The 23,777-nt window shown below is 39.3% G+C and overlaps 2 protein-coding genes across 5 annotated transcripts; both read right to left on the reverse strand.

Annotated features, from left to right (window-relative positions):
- Nucleotide 1: 1 nt before the first annotated feature.
- Nucleotides 2-3,788, reverse strand: LOC136674931 (cyclin-dependent kinase 2-associated protein 1). Its single transcript, XM_066651254.1, has 4 exons — nt 3,606-3,788; nt 2,631-2,728; nt 1,350-1,476; nt 2-573 (listed from the first exon to the last, which is right to left on the reverse strand). Exons 1-4 carry the CDS (start codon nt 3,670-3,672, stop codon nt 506-508), a joined length of 360 nt encoding a protein of 119 aa, XP_066507351.1. The 5' UTR covers nt 3,673-3,788; the 3' UTR covers nt 2-505.
- A 1,748-nt stretch (nt 3,789-5,536) lies between these two features.
- On the reverse strand, nt 5,537-22,927 carry sbno1 (strawberry notch homolog 1 (Drosophila)). 4 transcript variants are annotated; one of them, XM_066650771.1, is made up of 33 exons: nt 22,599-22,927; nt 20,717-20,833; nt 20,435-20,536; nt 19,936-20,272; nt 18,160-18,198; nt 17,836-17,936; nt 17,272-17,368; nt 16,903-17,063; nt 16,603-16,736; nt 16,417-16,507; nt 16,176-16,337; nt 15,907-16,042; nt 15,711-15,816; nt 15,425-15,578; nt 15,081-15,263; nt 14,888-14,985; nt 14,354-14,499; nt 12,492-12,689; nt 12,204-12,386; nt 11,903-12,075; nt 11,648-11,779; nt 11,375-11,514; nt 11,057-11,165; nt 10,900-10,971; nt 10,707-10,806; nt 9,725-9,799; nt 9,496-9,642; nt 9,292-9,386; nt 9,115-9,201; nt 8,890-9,027; nt 8,117-8,193; nt 7,796-7,989; nt 5,537-7,468 (listed from the first exon to the last, which is right to left on the reverse strand). In XM_066650771.1, exons 2-33 carry the CDS (start codon nt 20,828-20,830, stop codon nt 7,326-7,328), a joined length of 4,224 nt encoding a protein of 1,407 aa, XP_066506868.1. In that variant the 5' UTR covers nt 20,831-20,833; nt 22,599-22,927; the 3' UTR covers nt 5,537-7,325. The 4 variants fall into 4 exon arrangements, with proteins under 4 accessions (XP_066506868.1, XP_066506867.1, XP_066506866.1 ...); XM_066650770.1 differs by having other exon boundaries at nt 17,836-17,933; nt 19,936-20,275; nt 22,599-22,926; XM_066650769.1 differs by having other exon boundaries at nt 19,936-20,275; nt 22,599-22,926.
- Between the last annotated feature and the right edge of the window lie 850 nt (nt 22,928-23,777).

A 23,777-nucleotide genomic window follows, 5' to 3' on the forward strand; every position in this document is an offset into this window, starting at 1 on the left:
TTATACAAAATTCCAAAAAGTCACCTTTTTTACATGAAAATACATTTTATTACACAAGGTAATAAATAAAAAAAAACTAAAATAATGGTATTACTACAACTGTCCTCAGTAAATCCCTATTAGAAAAAAAGGATCAGTCACTCAATCCTCAGATTCTGATGTGAGAGGACATCTCTACTCTAAACCTGTAAAAGCCATGCACTTTCAAACTCTGGTCCATCTTTCCATTGCATGCAGTTTTGCGTGTTTGCTCGTTAAGATGCTATGTGGCAAAATATATATATAATAATAGTATTAAGAGAAAAAAAAACTCAAAAGGGTAACACTAATTCAACATCTCTTGATGCATTCATCAAATAAACGATGAATATTTCAATGCCTCCAACCCATGACTTAACTACAATACTCAAAGCATAAATTTTGATTGTTTTTATCCCTCTGTTGTGGGAAAGCCATGCAGCACTCCTGTGAGTAGTAAAGAATTCCTCTACTTTGATGAGAGTAGCTAAGATCTTGCGTTTCTTTCAGTCTCTGCCAAGCATTCTCGTACAAGTCCTCTTGCATGAATTATACCTTCAGAAACATAGGACAAATGTGTGTCAGACAGACATTATAAAACACAATATGAATATATTTTTTATCAAATTTCTCCCTAATTTAATCACTACACATACAAACGTGTTAGGAGGGACTAGTCACACAATGCTACCAAGCTGGGAAGGAGAAGCCTAACAAATGCTTCCTCCGAGACACAAGTCCAGCCATTAACAAAATGCCATCATAGAGTTTACCATGCTTAGAGGAGAACAATAACCGCCCAGTCCTGTTATGTGATGCCCATGCTGGGACTGGCTAGCGTTATCCTGCATAAAGTGGGAGAGGGAGGCTTTTCTAACCCTCGCAGAGAGAAAAAGGCCAATAAGAGGGTGCAGTTCCTTAGCTCTTTCAAAATCTGCTCACTACAATGTTTTGCTGTGGTATAGATGTCGATTGCTAAGGAATTGGTAGGTGTTCATTAGTGTTGCTAGGTTTTTGCCAAGGTGTTTTTATTGTACACATGTTGGTTGTTAAGGTTTTGCTAGACAGTCGCTAAGATTGCAAAGTTTTTGCAAAGTTGTTGCTATATTGTATGTGTTGGTTGCTAAGGTTTTTCTAGGTGGTTGCTAAGATGTTGATATGGTATAGATGTTGGTTTCTAAATTGTTGCTAGGCAGTTGGTAAAGGGTTGCCATGGTATAGGCATTGGTTGTCAAAGTGTTACTAGGTAGTTGCTAAGGTGTTGCTATGGTATAGGTGTTAGTTGCTATGGTGTTGCTAGGTGGTTACTAAGGTTAAGAAATCATTTTAACCTCTTTTCAGACGTTCCATGGCGCTTTTACTTCCAGCGTACGTTGGTCTAATTTCCTTCCCAAGCTCTTCGATAATGGCAAGAAGTTCAGCGTATTTGCTCTGGGGGACTTGGGTTCCATTTGGCCCCTGCACATTGAAAAAAGGCATTTTATTGGAAGCTTTATTATGTAAATTAATATTAAACTTTAAAGCAGTACATTACTTACTGGTCTCTCAGACATGTTTTCATCTTAGGGATTGGAATGGAGATTTTAATTGAAAGAAAAAAAACACAGTTCATGACTATGTTAAATCCCTGTCCAGGAAACCAGCCCTAAGGGCCTATACAAACATCGGAGGAGCACAGGGGGCTCCAAAAGGGTTGGTTCTTTAACTCTGATATATCTAGGTGTCAAAGTTAACTATAGGTGAACAAATCTGAAAGCCACATTTTTCAAAGTTGTTAATCTATATTTAGGACAGTAAAGTGTTTGCACTAGGAGTTGGTGTGTTCTCCCCGTGTCCGCGTGGGTTTCCTCCAGGTGCTCCGGTTTCCTCCCACAGTCCAAAAACACATATTGGTAAGTGGATTGGTGACTCAAAAGTGTCCGTAGGTGTGAGTGTGTGAGTGAATGTGTGTGTGTCTGTGTTGCCCTGTGAAAGACTGGCGCCCCCTCCAGGGTGTATTCCCGCCTTGTGCCCAATGATTCCAGGTAGGCTCTGGACCCACCGTGACCCTGAACTGGATAAGCCCTTACAGATAATGAATGAATGAAGTGTTTGCACTATCAATAGCTGTGGTACTGTCATGGTTAAAATAAAGCAGAGTCAATGAGTCAATTCTGTTAACTCCAGCAGCAGGAGTCAGCTCCAGAAAACCACAGTCATGTGTCCCAAATTGAAAGTCATGATGTGTAACCATAATTAGAGAAAATTCTTCATTGTGTTCAGGGTCATCACACATCTTGTATTTACATTTATGGCATTTTGGCAGTTGCTCTTATCCAGAGCAACTTACAAGGTTACTGGTATTACAGGTGTTAGGAGTCTTGCTCTAAGAGTCTTATTGGTGTAGCCCAGACTGGAACTGAACCCAGGTCTCTCACATGGGAGCCAATGGTGTTACCACTGTACCACACCAACCACTTACACTTTGAACATGAAAAGTAAAACATTCTTTTTACTAACGTAGGACACTCATTCATGGATAAATACAGGATATTTCAATTAAGAATATTGTAGACACTCTGTTAAAATGGCTATCCCCTAACAATAGAACCTTTCAGGAAGTTATTCCTTACCTGTAAGAAACCAAATGACGGTGGCCCAAAATCATTTATTATTGGCCTGTAGGATTGAAGTGTTGAGATGTTTGACGAAGGAGATGGAATGTTCCCAGCTAAAACAAGAAAGAGAAGCATTGCAGTATTTACATATGAATTATGAAGGGAAACATGTCTGTTTTAAATAGGAATGGCACGGTGTTATCAATACCACCGCCTAATTTGGTGTCCTGACATATCACACATTTAGTTAAATAATCCTAATATTTGTATTTAATGATAATAAAAGTATAATTACGCTGCGTACTGACATAGAGGCACTAAATTCTTCAGACGTCTTGTTCACCAACACTGCAGTGTGAATAAATCTGACTTTATAAGAAGCATTTCACATTAAATCATTTTAAATTACATCTCAAATATTTGATTTCGCAAAAATGTTAACTGCTCTTTTAACACGATAAGCAAAAGGAAAGAGGAAAAAGTGGCTGGTGTTCAGTTCGATTCCAGTGTATCATTAAGTCATTTTTTACACTGGATTTAAATACCGCGGACTGCAGTTACGGAGCTCCGTCGCTAGATGTCGGTAAAGGAAAATTAAAAAAAAGCCCATTCAGATCCGATCAATCAGCCGCCCTGGAGAGACTATCATGGAGGAAACGGAACGGCGCTGATCTTAGCAGCCAAAAGGACATTTTTTTATCCGACTGTAGCGGCCTCCACCCGAACCCATCCGGCCGATTAACGCCTCGGAGTCCCGGAGCGGCAGCGAGAGAACCGCCACACGTTCTGTTTTCCGCGGCCGGGAGAGAGAGAGCCTGTTTTTTCAGTAGTAATAATGGCGGATTGCTCTCAGGATCTGACCCTTTAGCTGCGACTGGACTAAAACTACACACACGGCTCTTTTTCCCCAGGTATCCTTTGTAACGCCAACATTTTACACTCGACATAACGCGGCGAAGACTCCACACTTTCTCGCAAATTTTCGCTCACCTTGGTTCCCCGAAGTTCCCGGAATGTGCTGGTGGGGGTTCGGTTTGTAAGACATTCCTAAAGACATATTAAATTACAGAAATAAAAATGTCCCTAAATTCGGCGAAGCGTCCGTCTCTCAGACACTTTTTGTTTACAGCGGAGCAGCACCGGCAAATATGGCCGTCACTTCTATTGACACCCACTATCCAATCCATCATTTACACAGATTAAACACCACTACAGCCCTCGGAACCGCTCAGAAACACCGGCTCCGGACTCTCTCCCAACAAAAAACAAAGTTTCCTTAAGCATAAAGTTACCAGAACCCTTTAAACTTAAAACTTCAAGGACATTAAACATTTAATTTTGCCCTGAAACAGAAGAGTTTTAGAGCTACATTTTAATAAATAAACCATTTGCTTTTTTTAAAAGAGAACTCACACCTCATGAAACCTTCAGCTAAACTCCCACAACCAGCTCATTTTTCTGTAGATTTGGATTCCCTTTTTTAAGCTTTAAACTCAGTGCTACAAAAATAATTTATGTAAAATTACCGAAGAGAAATTATTGAAAACTAAGACATACCCTTCAAATAAGTGTCGGATAATAACCTGTACCAACTCTTCAGTGTGGCCTTCAGATAAAACAATGTACCATTCAGACTCTTTTTGTGCGTCTAATATATTTAGCTATTTCTTTGATTTTATTTTCCTCTGATGTCTACTTAAGAAAAATAGACCATTAGAGCCATTAAGACCGTTTTTTTTTTTTTTTTTTGTGGTCCAAGTTAGTTTTTTGCATAATAGTCACTTTTACACAGAACAAACCCCTGCGGGTCCTTAATGGATGGTCCAGGTTTAGTGAAAACAAGATTTGTCCTCAAGTTAAATTCTGACCCCATGTTTAAAATGCCTTCAAAAGTGGGTTACACATAGGACCAATATGGAGAGGCCAGCTCTGAATTAAGACAACCCTCTATACGTGGTTCCATAGTTACTGGGTTACTTCTATCTGATAAAGACAGCTCACCTGGGTCTCACAAATAGCCCTTGTACCAACCCACTGACAACTGCCCGTGTGAAACCCAGCTCGCTCGACGTGGGCCGCACCAAGTTGTGTCGGCTGGGTAAAGACCTATAGTTTTTCTGGTGGGACGCAACTGATTATTATTAGTCACAAGTCACCTGTTAAACTATTCAGATCCTTTACGCATTTACAGTGCGATAAATGCATCAGGAAAATATGAAACATTTCTTATACCCCATTAAGAACCAAAATTGTGTTATTTATGTGTGTTTAATTGGTGAAAGTCATTTATATTAATACATTTTTAAACTATATTCTCTCTTTTAAACTGTTCCATTTAAATACACTTTTTCCGGTCATTTAAAAAGCTACCTCCAATTCTCTTTTAACGTCAGCAGGAATAATGGATATGAACAGATGAGCCATTCCATTAAAATTACCACCTTTTTTCCAAATTCATTGCCCACTTTATGAGCTCTACTCTCCATACAGGAGCTGTGTAGTTCTAAAATTACACATTTATTAATATCTATAATTGTACATTGGTTGGTCTGCAGACTTTGAAGAACAGGGTGAAAGGGTAGGGGGTAACAAACGTCAGAACCACCACAGGGCAGGTAGTATTTGGGGACTAGCAATGTAGGTGTGATTAAGTGAACAGTTTTTAAAAAATTCCAAAAGCACCACTGGGTCTGATCCAGTTCTATCAGCGCAGCACCCTAACACACCACCACACCGGGAACGATTCACCCACCAAATCACACCTGATCCGTGGTGGTCCTGACCACTGAAGAACAGGTGAAAACAGAGATGGGCTACAGTTTAATTTTAGAACTACAACGAGAACCTATACGGGACATTACAGCCAAAAAAAGTTTAAAACATGTTGGTATTCATATTGAAAAAAACAGTGATTTGTAGTAAATGTGTAGATTTACAGCTCAGTTTCCAATATATGTACCTAGATAACACTGAGCCGTGAACATTGCTCAAAAATATGACAGTGTTGGTCCAGGACTGAGTTTGTTTCAGCTCTCAGTTGTTAAATATAATCCCAAAGCTCAGGCTTGTGTAGAAAGTGTTTTCCCAGGAAATAAAACTTAAACTCATAAGTTAACGACAAGATTTATTGGTCATATGCAAGAGGTAGAAATCTTGCACTCAGCTCAATTTTCATAGGTTCTTTGTACAACAGATCCATCAGTAGTGCAACTCGTGCAAGGATGAAATGACATTGTCTTTAAAGTGTTTCAACATCTATACCTTAAGCAAAACATGACTTCAGATATGCAACTATTCACAGATATAATAATGAATATACCTAGCATTTGCACCTACCCTGTCAACATTTACAGAAGGGGGAAATAAAAAAATAAAATAAAAGGGAGGGGGGGAAGGCTTTATAGTCCTTCAGCCCAACATTAAATGTTTTCATTTGACTTGCTAATATTAAAGAGCAATGAACGAAAAACAGGAATCAAAAGCTGGGCATCACTGAGCACAGGATATTCCAGTTTGTAACTCCACTGTATTCACTCACCACCTTCCTTAAATATGCAAAACTTGAAGTAAAGCAGAATAATGGAAGGCGAAAACCCTCAGACATCAACTTCATTCCTTTCCAAATAGACAAGAAACCGAAATTAAAAAAATAAAATAAAATAATAAATCCAAGTCATCGATAAACCATGCAACATCACAGTTCCTGATACCAGAAGTCAAAAAGTCTTTAGGGGAGAGTATTTTACTTTATCACTCACTGATGAACCAGCCACTTTCATTGCGAGTATACTGCAAGGATATTTGATCATTTTCGTACCAAGACGTGTTGCTCTCTCACAGATTTTGTAGTTTATTCTGACAGATGTAAGTGCAATGAGGCAGCTTATGATGCAGAAATGCTTCCACAGGGATCCAGCATGTATAAGACTACAGTGTAAAATTGGCTGAGTAACACAAATTCTGCATTTCCCAGAGTGATTGTACACTATCAATTTGGCAAAACTAGTCAAAGTAAAAAAAAAAAAAAAAAAAAAACAAACTTAGGGGTTATTCTACAACTAAAACAACGAAGACAGAATCTAGAGCTTCAAAAGTAAATTAAGGAAATCAGCTGGTATTTCTGTACCGTCACCACCTCCAAGACAACAAAATGCATGGATAAATTACCTGAAACAGCAAAGCAACTGAACAGTACGTCTTAATGCAAAAATGATGGAATAACCCTTTAAGTGAGCAATCAGCGCAAGGTGGGGATGGGGTTAAAACATAATGCAAAGCATGCGTTACATTTTGAGGGAGGGGAAAGGACTGATGGAGTTTAACCCCTGAGCGCTGACCTGTGCAAATCAAGAAGTAGAGGTGACTTTTTACACACCCGCTTTACACATGTCATCATTGGTGAACACAGGCAGGCGATTGGCAACAGAACGCTCTAAAAAAGGCAGAGCAGCCTGAACCAATATCTCCCCTTCTTCCAAGTCGTCCTCACACTGCGGCCTCTCCACCCTGTTGTGGCCTTTCAGCTTTTGAGTCAGTAGTCCAGCAAAGCCTCTTTCAGGATAGGGCCATCTTTGGAAATGAACCCTGAATTATTTAATAGTGCACATGGGCATTCTTTCTTGTAGCATGCTGACAGGGAGGAAGAGGAGGGGAGGCTGGCTTGTGATGCAGAGCTGGGGTCCTCTGTCTGCTCTGGGCCCAGAACCCACACTAGGTGTTGACCATGTGGCTGATGCTCTGTGGATGCAGCTGCTGCCACATCTGCTGCTGTTGCACTGCCAGTTGCTGAGATTGGTCTGACGAGGATAGGATGTTGGTCAGGGGAGCCACACAGTTCGATGGAATGATTAGACCTAGACAGAGAAGAACAAAAATGGTCAACAACCATCAACGGAGAAGATCAATTCTGAAAATTGAAATCAGGATTTTTATTAGTCATTTAACACAATCAACTTCATATACTGTACTAGGGATAAAGTGCTCACTACCACTTCTAAGTCATTAAAGTCCCCTCTTGTAGGATCTGAAGGACTGTAAAAGCTGGAGTAATTTAGTGAGTTTAAATTTGATTAACACAAGTGAGAACAAATCCATTCTAAGCAAAAGTATTGTGATTCACATTTAACCAAGAATTGAGTCCTAGTTAATAAAACATGTAGAAAAACATCTGTGAAACTCACCTACTACTCGCTGCCCATCCTCTGTTTTCAAACGAACAATCTGCATCTTTACATTGCTTCCACTGACAGATGCCAGGACTCCCTCCACTTTGGTCCACACACTGAGTACAGAGCCACAAAGAACATAGTATGTCCTGCAACGCAGTCCTATCTCACACTGCAGTCCCACTGAGGCCTTTTTACAGTTCCCGCGCCTGTTAGCAACACAGAAAAATATAAAATACACATGAACTGTTGTTAATGTGATTACTATAAAAAAAAGAAATAAATAAAGTCGCATGAAGTTTGTAATATGATGTCTGCAAACATTCAGCCACTTACCAATAGGCATGAGAGCAAATATCCGCTGAAGACTTGTACTGATCAACCCAGTGCTGTTTGGCATCATCTGAAAGAACCTATTTTAAGATGAAATTACAAAGACAAAGTCAAGATTGTATATCAGCCAAAGGGAGATTGCCATGTGCCAAGTATACAAAGCTGTTATTATATTAAAGGGAATTCTATGATTGTGGGGAAATGCTGTTCTCTGGTGTGTTTACATTTAGAAGCTCTGCATTTATAAGGTGGAACAGTATTTGTGAGGGTGGGGAGAGGAGGGGAAAAAAAAAAAACACTGAAGGTGACATGCAGTGACAAAGTCATTTGGTACTCAAGTTGTTTAGTTCTGTGATTACTTTCATGCAGTTAGCGCTCTCCTGACTTTCGAGTCAGTTCCATCTACAGCAAAAATTAGTCAACATTGCTCACGTACAGAGCAGGAACAGAGCAATATCCTCATCTGAGTTTATGCTTTTCAAAGTTGGGAGGTATATTTGCCATCTAAAAACCTCAAAAATGCAGTTTTTCCTGCCATAAATAGAGAATGTCTAGCACACCGGAACAACTTTATATAAAAAAAAAAAAAAAAAAAAAAAAAAAAAAAAACATTTACAGACACTGGGGCTAGTAAACATGTTAAATCAGTTTTGAGCATTGACTGGAGCGTTAGCAAATGGTGAGAAAATAATTTTATTTATTTACATTTAAATTAAAATCATTAAGTTCGCCTTTAAGAAAGCAATATAAATCAGCAGGCAAGAAAAAGGATTTACCTTTTTACATCTCTTCCGAATGTCTGCATACATCTCCAGTTTCAGCTGTTTTCCTGTGTTTGGTCTGTACACCATGAAGAGTCTCTTTTTGGGATTGACCTCTTTTACCAAGATGGCTATTTTCTTGTTGTTCCTTACCTAATTTAGAAGTTGAAACAATTGTAAACAGCTTAAAATGTTTAGCAATGTCCTAGAAAGGAGCTGAAGACCTTAAGATGACCTCACCTGCACATAGAAGCCATCATCTGGTCCATCCTGTTCTGCCCAAACGTGTGTGGCATCTTCCCATGACATGCCCCTCTCTACGCTCATCTGAAGAGAAACACACAAATTTCCTTACTTCGTTATTACTTTTTAGAAAATATTTTACAGAAATTTCTATGGAAATCAATGTCTATATACCGTGTAAAGTTCAACATGTCCTGATGTGGAATATCCTGGTGTCAAAAACTTCTTGGCGTCAACCTTTTTAACTTTCTCATCTCCAGACCCCAAATCTGCAAGAGGTTTTTAAACAAAGGGGGAAAAAAAAAAAGAGATAAAATTTAACACCATTTATTCCAACCCCTGTAAAGAGTCAGGATGAATCTTAAGACATACACTTACCCAAAATGCCCATGTCGTATCTGCCATTCTTTTTGGCATTATGAACAACAGCATTCAAAGTATCTGAGAAATACTGGAAAAGGGCATTCTGCTGCTGGACTTCCATACCAAGAATCCGGTTCAGGAACTTTCCAATATTATTGTAATCTTAAAAATAAATAAATTAATTAATACATTTTCTTGTTTTATATCATATGATTTGAAATTTTCAACCAATTCTACTTTTTACCTTTATCCAGTGAGAGGATGCCAGATCTGTCTTCCACATTAATCAGTCCCACCCCAATTAAACCATTACGAATTTCTGTGGACAAGATTTATAAATTGATTATGTTGTGTCCATTAGTAAACAATTACCGGAACCCATCTTGATTGCATTTTTTTTTCTATACGTGTGTTTAGGGAAAAACAGTAATATGATAAATCTCTCTCCCAAAATAACCATAATATGCTCCTCAGAGCTCTTTGAGAATGGTGTGGGTGAAGTCCAATAAACCAATAACCACATTTGACAGCTCTCTATCACTGAAGAACATAATGCTGTTTACGTTACCATGGCAACACAGCCTCAAGCCAGCACAAGTTTTTACTTTGTCATTTTAAACAAGATACACAATTAAAATGGCACAGACTGGTAAAATATACATTACACAGCCGTTCATGTGTAAACCCTTTGTTTTGTGTGTCTTTGGTGTGGTTTCATGTGATAATTTTGTTTACATAATTGTACGAACGGGATACTTTCTAGTCTCCAAGTTTGTGCTTTCCCCCGCTGCTACTCTGCTGTACAGGACGGTCCTGTCTGATATCTCCGCTGACGCTCCATTGTACACGCCGACCGATTGTTGCTGCTATCTCTGCTGCAGTCAGACTTAATCCATTCATGCTTGTTCTGTGTTGTTTTGTGTTCTGAGTTTGCTCTGTTTAAGTCTTTCACTCCCTCCATAGCATGGTGAAAAGTTCGCTCACTAATGACTCCTATTTAGCTGTGTCTCTTTGACTCAGAGGAGGCGTGGCTATGGTAGCCTTGTGATTGGTCCGGGTAAAACAAGCATTACCCACTTTTAGGACTGCCCATTCTACATTGAGAGCAGTACTAGCCATGTTTATGGAGAGATTTATTATATTTGTTTTTTTATTTAAACTTTGCTGAAGTTTAGAATTATATATAAATATTTCAAAATGAGTTCCCAGGGGGCTTTAAAACTTACCTTTAAAGAAATCCCCTTCAAAATCACACGGTGGGGAAACCAACGGAGCATCCAAATTGACAATGGACTTCATAACAATTTCAAGTGCATTTCTGCCATACTATTAAAAAAATAATAATAATAAATAAAAAAAAAATTAGTATTTTGCAGATATATTATATTTACATATTGTTAATGAGGATTACAGCCTTACTTTGTTATCAAAGTTGAATCGGCTGAGGTCTCTAGTCTCTGTGGCTCTTCTGTCTCCATGAGTGAGAGCACCCTGTGAAATTTGGAGACATACATGTTGAGCACATCAAACTATAATTTTTTTTTTGCAATAATAAAATATAGTGATTTGTACCCACCAGGCTTTCTAATCTTTTGGCAACAATAGACGCAAATCTTTGTTCTCCAGCAAGCTCAGAGATGAGAAAAACATACTCTGGTGCCGTGACCTGGTTTGATCTGTGTGTTCTACCTATGAACAGATGATGAGAAATCAGATAATTTGAAAGTTCCTTAAATATGATTCAGGGCGAAAAAGAAGAAAACTGCAGTTTTTCAGCTTGCGCTATTTACTAAGAGAAAAATAATTTCTGAAACCATCTGATTTAATTTAATATAAATATCTTCAGACAAATTAATTTCAAGCTTCAATAATTGACAACCAGATTCCAAAACACCTACCAAACTGCTGAATAGCCCTGTCAGCACTCCACGGCAGCTCCAAAGTCATGTGAACCCTCCTCCTCTGGTTCTTTACTCTACGGTCTGCTTGCAGTGAAATACCAGAGCTGGCGGCTTCTGAGATTATGGCAATGTTCTGCATAAAGATTTTTGATAATTAGAGGGAAAATGTATATATCACTTAAATATCAAAGAAAATGAAAAGGACAATGTGACAATTAAGAGACAATAAATAAATAAATAAACAAACAAAAAAAACACCTACAAACCTTTTCACCATCCATGAATCTCTGCTTTTCTGTGAGATTTAGGATTTCCACAGGAACATCAAGTTCAGATCTTGATTCATATGAAATGCTGCCATCGTCATTGCTGACTACTCTGCCTTTACGCCCAGTCATCTAGACACACACACAAGGGACACAAAAGAATTTAATATAAAGAAGAAGAAGAAAAAAAAGCATTTCAGCAACAAGGATGGTTTCTGACAAAATATCACAGCCAAACACTTGGAAGAATTTTACCTCTGCTACATTTTCCGGTCCTCCCAACTCATCAATAAGCTCGTCCAGTGTATTGGGAGGCAGATCCCCTGCCAGCTTCTCAAGCTGTTCCAGCAGCTCCCTCTTCATCTGCTGGGCATCTTCCACTGCATCATGACTGGTCACACAACTACTCTCCTCTGGTTCATTTTTAGCTGTAATAAGAACAGTCAAAATGTTAAAAAATGATCCAACATGCAAACATGATTCAACATTCAAAGCACAAGGAAAGCACCTGAGAGAAGGACCCAACTAAAGCAAATACATAACTGATCACACATACCAGCAATAATCATATTGTTGGATGTCAGTTTTACAGCAGGTGTTGTGAACGCAGGTCTGGTGGAACCAAGCCCAGAGGCTAACAAGGCACTTTGAATGGAATCTGGGTCTATGCTCTTCTTCTTTTTTTTCTTATTCTTCTTTTCCTTGCCTTTCTTGAAATCTTTTCGAATTAACCAAGGATCTTAAAGGAAAAAAGTTCAAGAAATATAATGACAACACCAAAAATTAGAATTCTCTAAAAAGCTCAGAAGACCACAGGCAGGCACGTGACCTATAAAATTCTCACCATCTTCCTCATCCTCACTGGAATCATCCTTGAAGGGGTTGAAGTCATCTTCGTCTTCATCACCTGAGCTTACTGAATTGAAGCTGTCATCACTTTCAGCATCCTTATCAGAGTCTCCCGAATTACTTTCGTCTGAGCTGCTGCCTGAAAGTCCTCCAGATTTACGGACCTTCTTTGCGTCCTTCTTCAGCTCTGAACCTGAAAACGCATTTGGAGTGGGAGCAAGTTTACTACAATCATACAGATGCCAAACTTAGTATTTGTAGCTTCTCACTTCGCAAGTCACAAATGTGTAATCAGACAGCAGTAACTTAAAAGCATTGCTTTGCTAATATGGAGTATCTGATGATTAAGTGCAGATCCTTTTAACTACCAAAATTATTTTCAGCTGTTGTGACTGCAGCCTCACTCTGAACACTGTTGTAACACAAGGGGTGTGTACTGAGCCTCCTGCTATTCTTCTTGTTCACCCATGACTGTGTGTCACTGGATAGATCCAACATCATAATCAGGATTGCAGACTACACTACAGTAAACGACCACATTAGTAACAATGATGAATCGGCCTACATGTTGGAGATCCAGCACCTGGCAAAGTGGTGTTCCTTTAACACCCTTTCCCTTAACACAGAGAAGACCAAAGGGCTCATGGTCACTCTACAAGAAATCCAAACATCAACACACTCCAGTACAGAACAACGGAGCTGTGGTAGAACGTGTTTCTGGCTTCATGTTCTTGGCTGTCCACACCTCTAAGGATCATTCTTGGATTAACAGCACATCTATTCTAATTAAAAAGCACAACTCTATTTTCTGAGGAGAGAACATTCATCTCTTCATTTACAGGAAGGCACTACAAAATGTGGTGAAGATCGCTCAGCGCATCACCGGCACACCTACCACAAAACTACCTGATGAACTTCACCGCCAGCACTGTGTACAAAGCACACAACAGAATCAGGGACTCCTCTCACCCAAGCCACTCATTGTATAAAAAACACCTGCCCTCGAGGAGGAGATACAGGCAAGAAAGAGCCTTCTCAGAAACAGCTTCTTCCCCTCATCACCACGCAACAATACACTGGACTCCATTCCACTGTGGCTACACCACTGCCTCATTATACACACTGGACTTATTTAACAATATTCATGTTATCAATATTCTTCTCATTTATATATGTATTAATATTAATTAATTAATTTATCCATCTATCCATCCATCCATCCATCTAGTGACAAAAGCAGTCTCGAAAAAGATCAAATATTTAAATAACATTCATAACTGTTCATTGAATCCGACCCGGACTTGCTCTTAAATGTAACGAGACTGAAACAGCATCCACTGAACTTTAAAGGTGATTTTTAAAAACTGACTGATTTAGGTTATTGAGTGATGACATTGATGTAAGTAGAGAGTTCAAATACATTTTACACTGTTAGAAAATACAAACTTGCAGATAAAAATGATAAGCCATAAGTAATTCAGTAATTGCTCATTCAATTACTTTTATACAACCTGTAATTTTACTTCTAAGACACTTCCATACGTAGAGGTATATTATTGGTCATTACTAGAGGTACAAACAGTGTAAATGTACAACAGTGGCTTTAAAATAATTTTTTCTCTAAAAATACATTGCATTCTTTTCTCCAGGAGGAGATGCATCTGAAAATTTTCATTATAGACCTGAAATAAAACATACATCCTGGAGATGAAATGGGGTGTGTGAAATCAACTCAAACTACAATTTTAAAAGAGTAAGGTAAAATTATGTACCCAAATTCAAGATACAGAATGTACCCTTGAGGGTACCACCACAGCGGCCATTTTTCTGACAGTGTATGTTGGAGTCAAGACACACCTTTTCGCTTTTTGCCTTTTTGCTCTGCTGCTGTTTCTGCTGGTGATGGTGTTTTCTTTGCTGACAGGTCAATACCCAGCAAACTGAAGAGCTTCTGTCTATCTGGAGCAGGAAAATGCTTCTCCACCAGTGACTGCAGGACACCCCTTAAAAACAAAATTTCAAGGCCTTAATACCAACATTTAATATCAGTGATCTTGAAATCACACTCGCTCTCATACTTTCTAAAAGTTCTTAATGCCAAAATCTTTTTTGTTGAAGAAACACTTTCAAACTATTTTCCTTGTATGTTCTACAATTTCAAGCTTAGGACTTTCTAACAATCCAATTTTTTAGCAGTTTAAAACATCACATTCTGCCTTGCTATACTTGCAATATCTCATAACATAGAAAGCCTCTAATCTCCTTCTAGATTATTTTTTTCCTACGAAATTTAAGATTTTCCTAAGATGGAGTGGCAAGAGGAAGTGTGAATATATCATTTTTTCCTGCATTAAGACATGACAATAGTCACAATATAAAAAAGCAGCTCACTTTGCGGTTGAGACGAAGTCATTGAGCTCGCCCCCACCTTCCTCTAGTGCTTCAAGAGTTCGTGCCTCTCCTGTTGACTGCAGGCCAATGACCACACACTTTAAAAAAGGAACACAAATTCAGTCACTTCAACAACAGCTATGACTCACTCTTACTCATACCATAACATATACATTGAAATATCTGATCTAACCTTGCCATTCTTAACCTCCTCACGGGCCAACTGCACCACTCTCCGAACCTTGGAGGCAATACAAAGGTACTTAAAGAACCTTTGGTGTGCAGACCAAAACTGTCCCCACATTGACTTTTTCATGCGCTGCTCTGCATCCATCAAGTTAGCTGCTTGCTGAAACTTCTCTCTTGCACTCACCCACTGAGAATTTACAGAAACACAGATGGGATTAAAATATGTGCACTCAAAACTTAAAAGGAATTCCCCAAAGTCACCCATTACACAAGAATTCTGTGTACAATTATGCCTGTTTTATGTAGAAGAACTTGAAGTAGCAAAGCAAGTTAGACCTCTGCACATACCAGACGGACAGACTTGTTGTACATCTTGATGTAGTCATGTGTCAGAGGAACTTCTTCAATCTTAAACGTCACACCCTGGAAGCTTAGCTGTCGAGCAATATACATGCCTCGCAGTTTCATATCCATGGCAACAATCTCCATGGCACCAACACCTCTAAAATAAACCAACAAAAAAAAAAAAGAGAGCATGCTCTGAGAAGGCGGGAAGAATCAAAGTAGTTCAGAACTGTCATAACGTCGGAGCTCAAGACTTTGCTTTAAAAGAGTGTCCAGTGAGTCAACCAACCTTCTTTCAACAGCTTGAATAAAGTTGGTGAACTCTTTAAAAGGAGTTCCATCCCCCCAAATCCCAAGACGATTCATGTAAGCCATGTTCCGAGGCTCAGACGCTCCTACACACACACACATCAAAATACAATGAGAGAATGAGATACCAAAAACCCCATGTCTAAAAACAGCGAAGCATTTTTAGCTCCAATTACCTGTGGCACTGGCGTACACAACCCGTGCTTTTGGCAGTTTGTTCTGGAGCTCAAGAACTGCTAGTCCAGTCTTTGTTGGTTTGGATGATCCAATAGGGCACACGTTTTTTGCTTTGTGACACTCATCAAAGACTATCTGAAAGGCTTGGTCAGGGGAAACAATCTTGGAGTAGCTCATAAAAAAACATTTAGCACATCTTTGCTCATATTGCGAACAAAGTCATTATTCTTTTAATAAAGGAAGATGTCCCTAGACTCAAAAAGGATACCACACCATCAAAGTCATCACCACACCAGTGAAGCAACTGTTTGAATCTCGTCTTGTACTTTCCACCAGACTGGCTTTCTCCAATTAAAGAGGAGTATGTGGCAAAGACCACACCTTTTTTCACACTTCCATTGTGTTTTGATGAGATTTTTCCATATTTAAACTGAAAAAGGGACAAAAGAAATTAGTCTCACATCATATTAATACAAATGCAAGTGGCAAGGATTAAAGAACTTCATTACCTTGTTTAATGAATGAACCTGAATGTTTTTTGCTCCAATATCTCTCAAGTCCCTCTCAGCATCATATTTCAAATCGTTTGAGACACTAAACCTGAAAAGTACGTTTACACATTACAACCAAAGATACATGATAAGAGTATTCACAACAATTAAGTTTTAAGAAAAAACAGTAAAGTATCAAATTACCAGAGTGATCTTTTCCTGCCGAGAAGGTAATTCTCATATATAATGCCTGCAATGGTTCTACCCTTTCCAACACCAGCACCATCACCAATCAGGTAAGCAGCTCTGTCTCCATTTGGAAGGAATGTCTCATGTTGCTGCAAATAAAAATAAATAAAATTATTATATATAAAATACCACTTAAAATAAACCTGCTATATTTTTTACCCTTTTCATCCCAGTGTTATAACCCCAATGCAACTTGAAAAGACACAGGCAGCACTAAAGTACATGAAACGAGTTAATGAGTTAATTTGTGCAAACCTGACAAGCATATGTGATGGCTTCAAGCTGAAGAGCAGATAGCCAGCCTCTGTCGATGGTCTCTTCTGGAATGGAAAGTCTGTACCACACATTGGGTGGGTTGACACTGGACAGTGAGCTAGTCTCAACTACAGGGTCAGGATGACGCTCTCCGATTTTTACTAAAATATGAATGACAACATTCAGTAAGGCCTTTTCAAAAACACAAATACCAAGTTAACAAAACTCGGTTAAAGCACACAGATTTCAGCCCACTCACAGGCAGATGTCTAAGGCTGAGCCACCTACGTTTTTTCCATTTAATAAAACACTTATTACCACCAAGTAGAACTCTGCAAGTTTTCATGTGCAACTCTTAATTATACATACACTTCATAGGCATGTATTCAGCATATGTCTCTGCATGTCCTAATTCTTCCTCTTCCTCCTCCTCTGGTTCATCATCATCTTTCATTACTGGTAATTTCTAGAATAATAAAAAAAATAACAATTAAATTTTCTCTCTCTCTTTAGGAAAAATATAAAAGAAAATATGAGGTGACAAATCATTAGCAGACATGTCCATACATGTCAGCAACATATGTTCAGGTGAGAATTTGCACAACAATTTGTACAACATAAGCAGCAATGAGTGATAGGCACAAATACTTATGTTAATCAAATACACTAACAAGCTACTCACACAGTTTGTCACTTTTTTCCTACTTTAGAAACATGTGAGTTCAGTGAAGAATGATCACTGATTTGTGGGTCTGCAGAAAAACGTGCAAAAAGGCAACAAACAACAACTCCATCTACTGCTACCTAAGAGGTGCATCAGTATACGTTTTGAGAACCATCTTTATGAACTCCTGAAACCTTGTCAAGACCCCCAAAGGAGTCACAACCCTAGGCTAAAAAAATCCCTTGATCCATAAAACTAAAAAGGCTTACATTTACAGGTGAAAAGCTCCGCATTTTTAATTCATCATTGACCCAAATTCTGGCAACATCTTTGCTGGAAACTTCTGTCTTCACGCCATTATTTACTTCTGCTGTAAAATTCAAAGAATAGAAACGTTAAATTAGACAGGTACAATAACAGATTTTTCCCCACCAACAGTGAAAGACAGAGAGAGAGAGAGAGAGAGAGAGAGAGAGAAAGAGAGAGAGGGGAAGGAAAATGGGGGAAAGGGGAGGGGGAAAAAAAAACAAAACACCTGTGTGTTAATGCCCAGTCCCATTTAAGGTAAATCCCATTTAAAACCCCACCCATACCTGGTTTATTTAGCATCTTTTTGGAGACGATAATAATCTCTGAAAAGGAAGAGCATTGTCAGCTAAAGTAATAAAACAGGCGCAGACTTCCAGCAATTGACATTTCAATTTATGCACAATGCATAAAACTTAATAGAAATAAAACACAAATGAATAAGATATTCTTAAGAACATTCTAATACTAGGGTTGAACTGTAAAACCAGAAATGTGCTATCTATTAGGACAGAAAATTAATTTCTCAGCCAATCAATACCCCAGAAATCAAAATAAAAAATGCTTCCAACAATTCAAAACAGGCCTAGAAACCTTCAAGAATAATTTCCTAAATCGTGTAAGAGGTAAGCACAGCCAACTCCAGTTATTTGTACACAAAATCTAAAAAAATATCAGTAAAATCGTAATATGACTGAGGCTGTGTTAGTTATACTATAAGCAACAGGCAGGTTTGGTTTGGGACAGTACGAGATTACATTGTATTTTCTATGGCTGTGGTGCATCAATAAAAATGCAAACAATAACTTAAACAGCACACTATATTCCAGGTGTGAGTGATCCAGAACACAACATACAGAAAGCAACAAGCAGGAACATGACTTTCACTTGACCAGGTTCAAAATTTATTTTTGAGGAAATGTTTGCAGAATGTTTTCTTTTACTCAATACTATCTACATCTACTAACAAAAGCAGTTAGGTTTGTGCGTGAGGGGGAACGTTTTCGAGAACGTGCACAAGCTACAAATATTGGTAGACGGGGTGAAGCATGAGATTGGAAATTGCTGTTGGACGTAGGAAAAAAGCTGCCGGTCCCAGAGTGCATTGTGTTAACTACACAGAGGGGAGACATGGTGCTCTACTCTGAAAGTAAATGGATAGTTATTTTTCATAGAGTTAACAGTCCTATTTGAGGATGCAATAGATAAAGCATTCGAAAGGAATAAGCCGCTCGGCGGCTAAGGTGAGGGAACATGGGTGGCAGGCACACGTAAGACCGGTGGAGATAGGTGATAGGCCAAGTCAGCCACATCCCTGCTTGCGCAGTGCAGCATGAGGGGCTGGAAACTAAGGGCAGCTGTGAAGCTGTTATCAGAAACAACTGAAAGGTCTAGTTAGGGGTTGTGGATAAGGAGAGCACAGATTACTTGGGGAAATGCATTGTAGAGGTGCTATTGTGATTGTTAGTGATGTAGCACATAAAGTTCACATGGAACTGGTAGCACTGAGCATGCATTAATGCTGCCAGTGGGGCTAGGTACAACCTTAGTCACCAGGGAGGCCAGTGTGGATTTATGGTTGTTGAAGCTTTTGAGCCTTCTGGAGGTGTTGTGGGCTAAATTCAGCAAAACACAGAGAGAAGGTGCCTGCCTGATAACCCCTGTGAAGAGCTAGTGATACAGCAGGTGGATTGGGTACTCATGGGCTGGGCTCAATGAGTAACCATAGTTGTTAAGGATAGCTGATTGCTGACCAGATCATAAACAGCCAAAGCAACCTCAGTGTTGAGGTGTAGGCTTCAACAGAAATATTGTGGCTGCAGGTAGGAAGTGTGTGTGGTGGGGCCTATGTGAAGCTCTAATAGATTGGCAGAGGATATTTTACATCTTATCTTGTGTACGATTATAACTACAAGTGTGCATCCATTTGTAACAGACCAAATTGGAAGATGCCTTTAAAACTACCCTCAACCACATACAGGATTACAAATATAATTCAGAAGGCAACATTCACATTGTTATAAAAGTATGGAAAAATAACCCACAAGAGAATTAAGGCTTACTTGTGCCTGTCGCTGTAGCAACAGGTTGGGCTATATCAGGTGGAGGCTTCAACTTCATAAGCTCTCCAAGGCTGTTCGTCTTCAGACTACCGGTCCGGAGTAAGTCCTTGAGCTTGGCCTGCTCCTCATTTGATGGGACCACAGTGCAAACGGTGGGGGCAGTGGAGGATGAGCAGGAGCTCCGCTGGGTTGTTGGGGTTGTTTGCACCACCTTGGTTACTGTGATGGTCTGCCTGGAGGTGGTCCCCACTGAGGGTTTGGTGACAACTATGGTTCCCAGTGACGGCAACTGATTCAGCTGATTTAAGACAAATGTGGTGGTTGAGGGCTGAGGCTTCTGCTTCAAAACATAAAAGCAAGGTTTCCCAGTTAGATTGAATGATGAAGGAAAATGACCTACAAGCACAAAGCATCTAAGAATCAGTAGATATGACACAAGTAGTAAGTTTTAAAGGTTTTCAAATGAACGAAAATACCTATAGATAATTTAAAAACTTACTCTGATTGTGACAGTGGGTGTGGGTGGCACAGTGGATTCTATTCTAACAATTCCAGCTGCCTCACTGCCCAAGCCAATGTCAAGGGCATTTTTTGAGAGTGACTGGAAGAGAAGACAGACATAGTTTCTATTAAAACTCTCCAACTGAAACAGCATGACATTTAATAATTTTCTCTTTCTGAAGGAAGGTCTCAGTCTTCAGATTAAATGGGAACACCATCCCCTTTACAGTGGCTATAATCTTACTAGCTATGCACACAAAAAATGTATTGTGTTACTTACCTGTTGAGAGGCAGAAGACTGGACATTGTCCTGAGACTCAATATCGAAAAGGTCATTTGGGCAGATACCACTTTCACTAAGAGCCGCAAGAAGCAAATCCTGTCCTGGGTCCATCGTCTAAATAAAAATAAATAAATATATAAAAATAAAAATAATAATTAGAACAAAGAAAAAATAACTATATACGATGTGAGGAACACCTGAAAGGTCTGCAACTTCACCGAGAAGTAAAACAAATTTTAGAAAGACAATAACATTGACTTAGTAGTAATCAAACAAAGCATGCTCTGTCATCCAAAAGGAATAAGTTATACACATGGCTTTGTTATAACCTTACACCCAGACATTACTTGAGATAAGCTCACCCCCAGACACTATTTCTCACATAAAATCTGCAATCACGACGTTGGCTTTTAGACAGAGAACACAGATCAGTAATTACCTAACAAAACCAACATGAAGGCTATGAAGACAACGCTGCTGCCCTGCGATCTTCCACAACGGGAAGCTCTACACGTGTTTGCAACAACTCCTCCGACTAGCCTAGCTTAAGTACTACTTCTCTGTGTGACGTTGTTCTCGGGCTGTTGCCAGGTTTACAATTTTGTACACAAGCGTAGTTAAGAGAGAGAGCTAGTAAAACTTTACCAGTAAAAACAAATAGCTAGCTAGAATGACTAAAAATAATCTTAGTTATATTAAAATAATACCAGTGTTGATTACACAACCCAGTTTCTGATTCTGAAAGTATACTGTAAAATCGTTTTTGTTTCCTGATATCTCCAGCAATTTGACGACTTTGTACATTTGCAAGCTTTATGGAAAGGTTTAAATATGACCAAGCTAACACAGACAAGCACAACAGATACATTAAAACAGTTGTGTTAGTTCCAGCATTTTCATTCCGAAGAAATAATTACTAACTGCTTCAGGAAGCAGGGTTACAGGCACAGCTAGTGCGGGAGATGTTTACTGGACCTGGCAACCCTACATTTTAGCAAAACGACGAAGGTACCCGGCAACTGAATTATGCCTATAACTAATAAATAAACACTGATAGGTTAATGAAGGCAGCAAACAAAACAATTACACACTCAGAGGGGTTAAAACAAACAAAAACACTGCGTTTTTCCACTCAGCAAGATACACCACCTTGACTGTGAACAGGATACGTGTTAGCTAACGTTACTGAGCTGTCTTCACAATCCACCCTCACTTTCACTTCATGGAGCTCCTTATTGTCAATATTTAACATCACCTAACGTGTGTATTTACAAGAATGGCGTCGTTTCACATATGTTTAAAACGGCAGTTCATCCTCAAATGTTGATAGAACACCGTTAAACCCTTACTTTTAAAAAATGCAGCGTAACGAATGCGGCTTGTGAACTTGTTTCGCTAACGTTAACAATTCAGACTCACGACCTTCGAAACTTTGCAAAACAACGTCTGAAACCGCTCTGACACGGGTACGTTTTATACTGCGACATATTAACAGCTTAAACAGTCGGCGCTGGACTCTTTCGTTTCAGTAAAAACAGCCCCGTTAGAAAAAAGAAAAAGCCGAGTCCCTAACTGTTTTAGCATGGCCACATCCTAAACCACACACAACTACACTCCACACACTGCCCTAAACGAGCACTCCGCTAACGGCGGCTTGCCCTATTCTGACACACCACTGAGGGTGCTAGGCCGCGGTTTGGGACGTGCCCCATCCGCTTGGGCTCCGTCACCCACGCAACGGCCAAACGAGCAAGCCGCAAGTCAGCAAGCGGGTAAAAAGGGTGAAATATGCATTAAATGTTTCAAAAACATGGACAAACAAACGAAGATGAAAAAAGCGACGCTTCTCAAATTAACCGACAGTAGAAAGCGCGCTTACTCCGTGTGTAAGAGCCTCTCAGAGCCGCGGCCGTGGGGAGGAGGTCGCTCGTCTCTCCGCTTGTTTTCTAACCGCCAGCCGCGGCCATCTTTTACCGAACGGCCTCGAGCGCGTGCAGGTCACGTGACATTTTTTTTTCCTCAGCCAGCGACAAGTCGCATTTTTTCAACACCGAAATTCTCGCTCGGAAGCGGCGAGGGCGGCGTCGGAGGCGCTCCGCGGGAGAGAAATCTTCTGATGGAGTCCGTAGCTCCGCGATGTTTCTCATATTAGCAGCGTTTCAGGCCAAAAAAATATTATAAAGTAGTCGGAGAAGCAGCGCGCTAAGCCCGTGTCACGTGACCTCTTTCTTCGCCGATCCAGAGGAAATGACGTTCCCAAGTCTATTACGTTTCTGTGACGTAGTGTGTGGCCAGCCAGCGGTCGGCATGTTGGTGAGGTCGAAAAAAATGACATTGACCTCTGCTGACAATCAAGTTCATCCACAGATAAAGGCACCAAAAAAAAGCTGGATATGGGCTGGCCATATCATGTTATTTATCTGATACAACCAGAAAGGGATCCCTAAAGCCCCCAATGAGTTCTGTGAAAAGAAGAAGTTTATCTAGACGTTTTAAATATTTTTACTTAATAGATTCTAAGTACTTCTTTTAATTAAATTTTTAAGTAATTTTATTAATAACATATTTCATTGTCATTCAGTTTTAATTGAGAAAATATGAGTAAAATATTTAAATGGATAATAAAAATAAACTAGGACTATTTTTTCTTTTTCTTTTTTTGTTATATAGAAGAGTGGCTTGTTCATCCAAGCAGGCTATCTCGTTGTTTGGGACTTGAGGGGTTGAGGCTATGAGGGGTTTACAAGTGAGGTTAATTACAATAAATTCTTATCTTCATTCCATGTTTGGGATAGCGCCATTATTAGATACACTGTGGTAAAACAGACTTCTCCTGTGTCAGACCACATTTGAACCTACGTGTTTTTTCTTCCTCAGAGGCAGGTCATTCACCATTCAAAATACAAATAATTTTACATCCAAGAGAGTTATCACTACTTAACTATCACTTTATAACCCTATTTTATGATGACATCAGTTATACAAAGCAGTGTCTATGACTGTAGCTGTCAGACTTCTGTCAGTCAACAGAAAACTAGCTTGAATATGGTTATATTCA

This window comes from Hoplias malabaricus, chromosome 18, assembly GCF_029633855.1.
Source record: "Hoplias malabaricus isolate fHopMal1 chromosome 18, fHopMal1.hap1, whole genome shotgun sequence".
In the NCBI taxonomy this organism is placed as follows: Eukaryota; Metazoa; Chordata; class Actinopteri; order Characiformes; family Erythrinidae; genus Hoplias; species Hoplias malabaricus.

Bases quoted from the DNA above. Each gene is read 5' to 3' on its own strand.
- LOC136674931 (XM_066651254.1), bottom strand. From the start codon at position 3,672: ATGTCTTTAGGAATGTCTTACAAACCGAACCCCCACCAGCACATTCCG. The intron at 1,477-2,630 runs GTAAGGAATAAC...TTCAATGTGCAG, and splicing joins CGTCATTTGGTTTCTTACAG to GGGCCAAATGGAACCCAAGT. The intron at 574-1,349 runs GTTAAAATGATT...ATGTTTCTGAAG, and splicing joins CATGGAACGTCTGAAAAGAG to GTATAATTCATGCAAGAGGA.
- sbno1 (XM_066650769.1), bottom strand. From the start codon at position 20,830: ATGGACCCAGGACAGGATTTGCTTCTTGCGGCTCTTAGTGAAAGTGGT. The intron at 16,737-16,902 runs GTTTGCACAAAT...TTTTATTTGCAG, and splicing joins CCATCACATATGCTTGTCAG to CAACATGAGACATTCCTTCC. The intron at 11,780-11,902 runs GTAAAATTCTTC...GTGTGTGTCTAG, and splicing joins GACCGGAAAATGTAGCAGAG to ATGACTGGGCGTAAAGGCAG.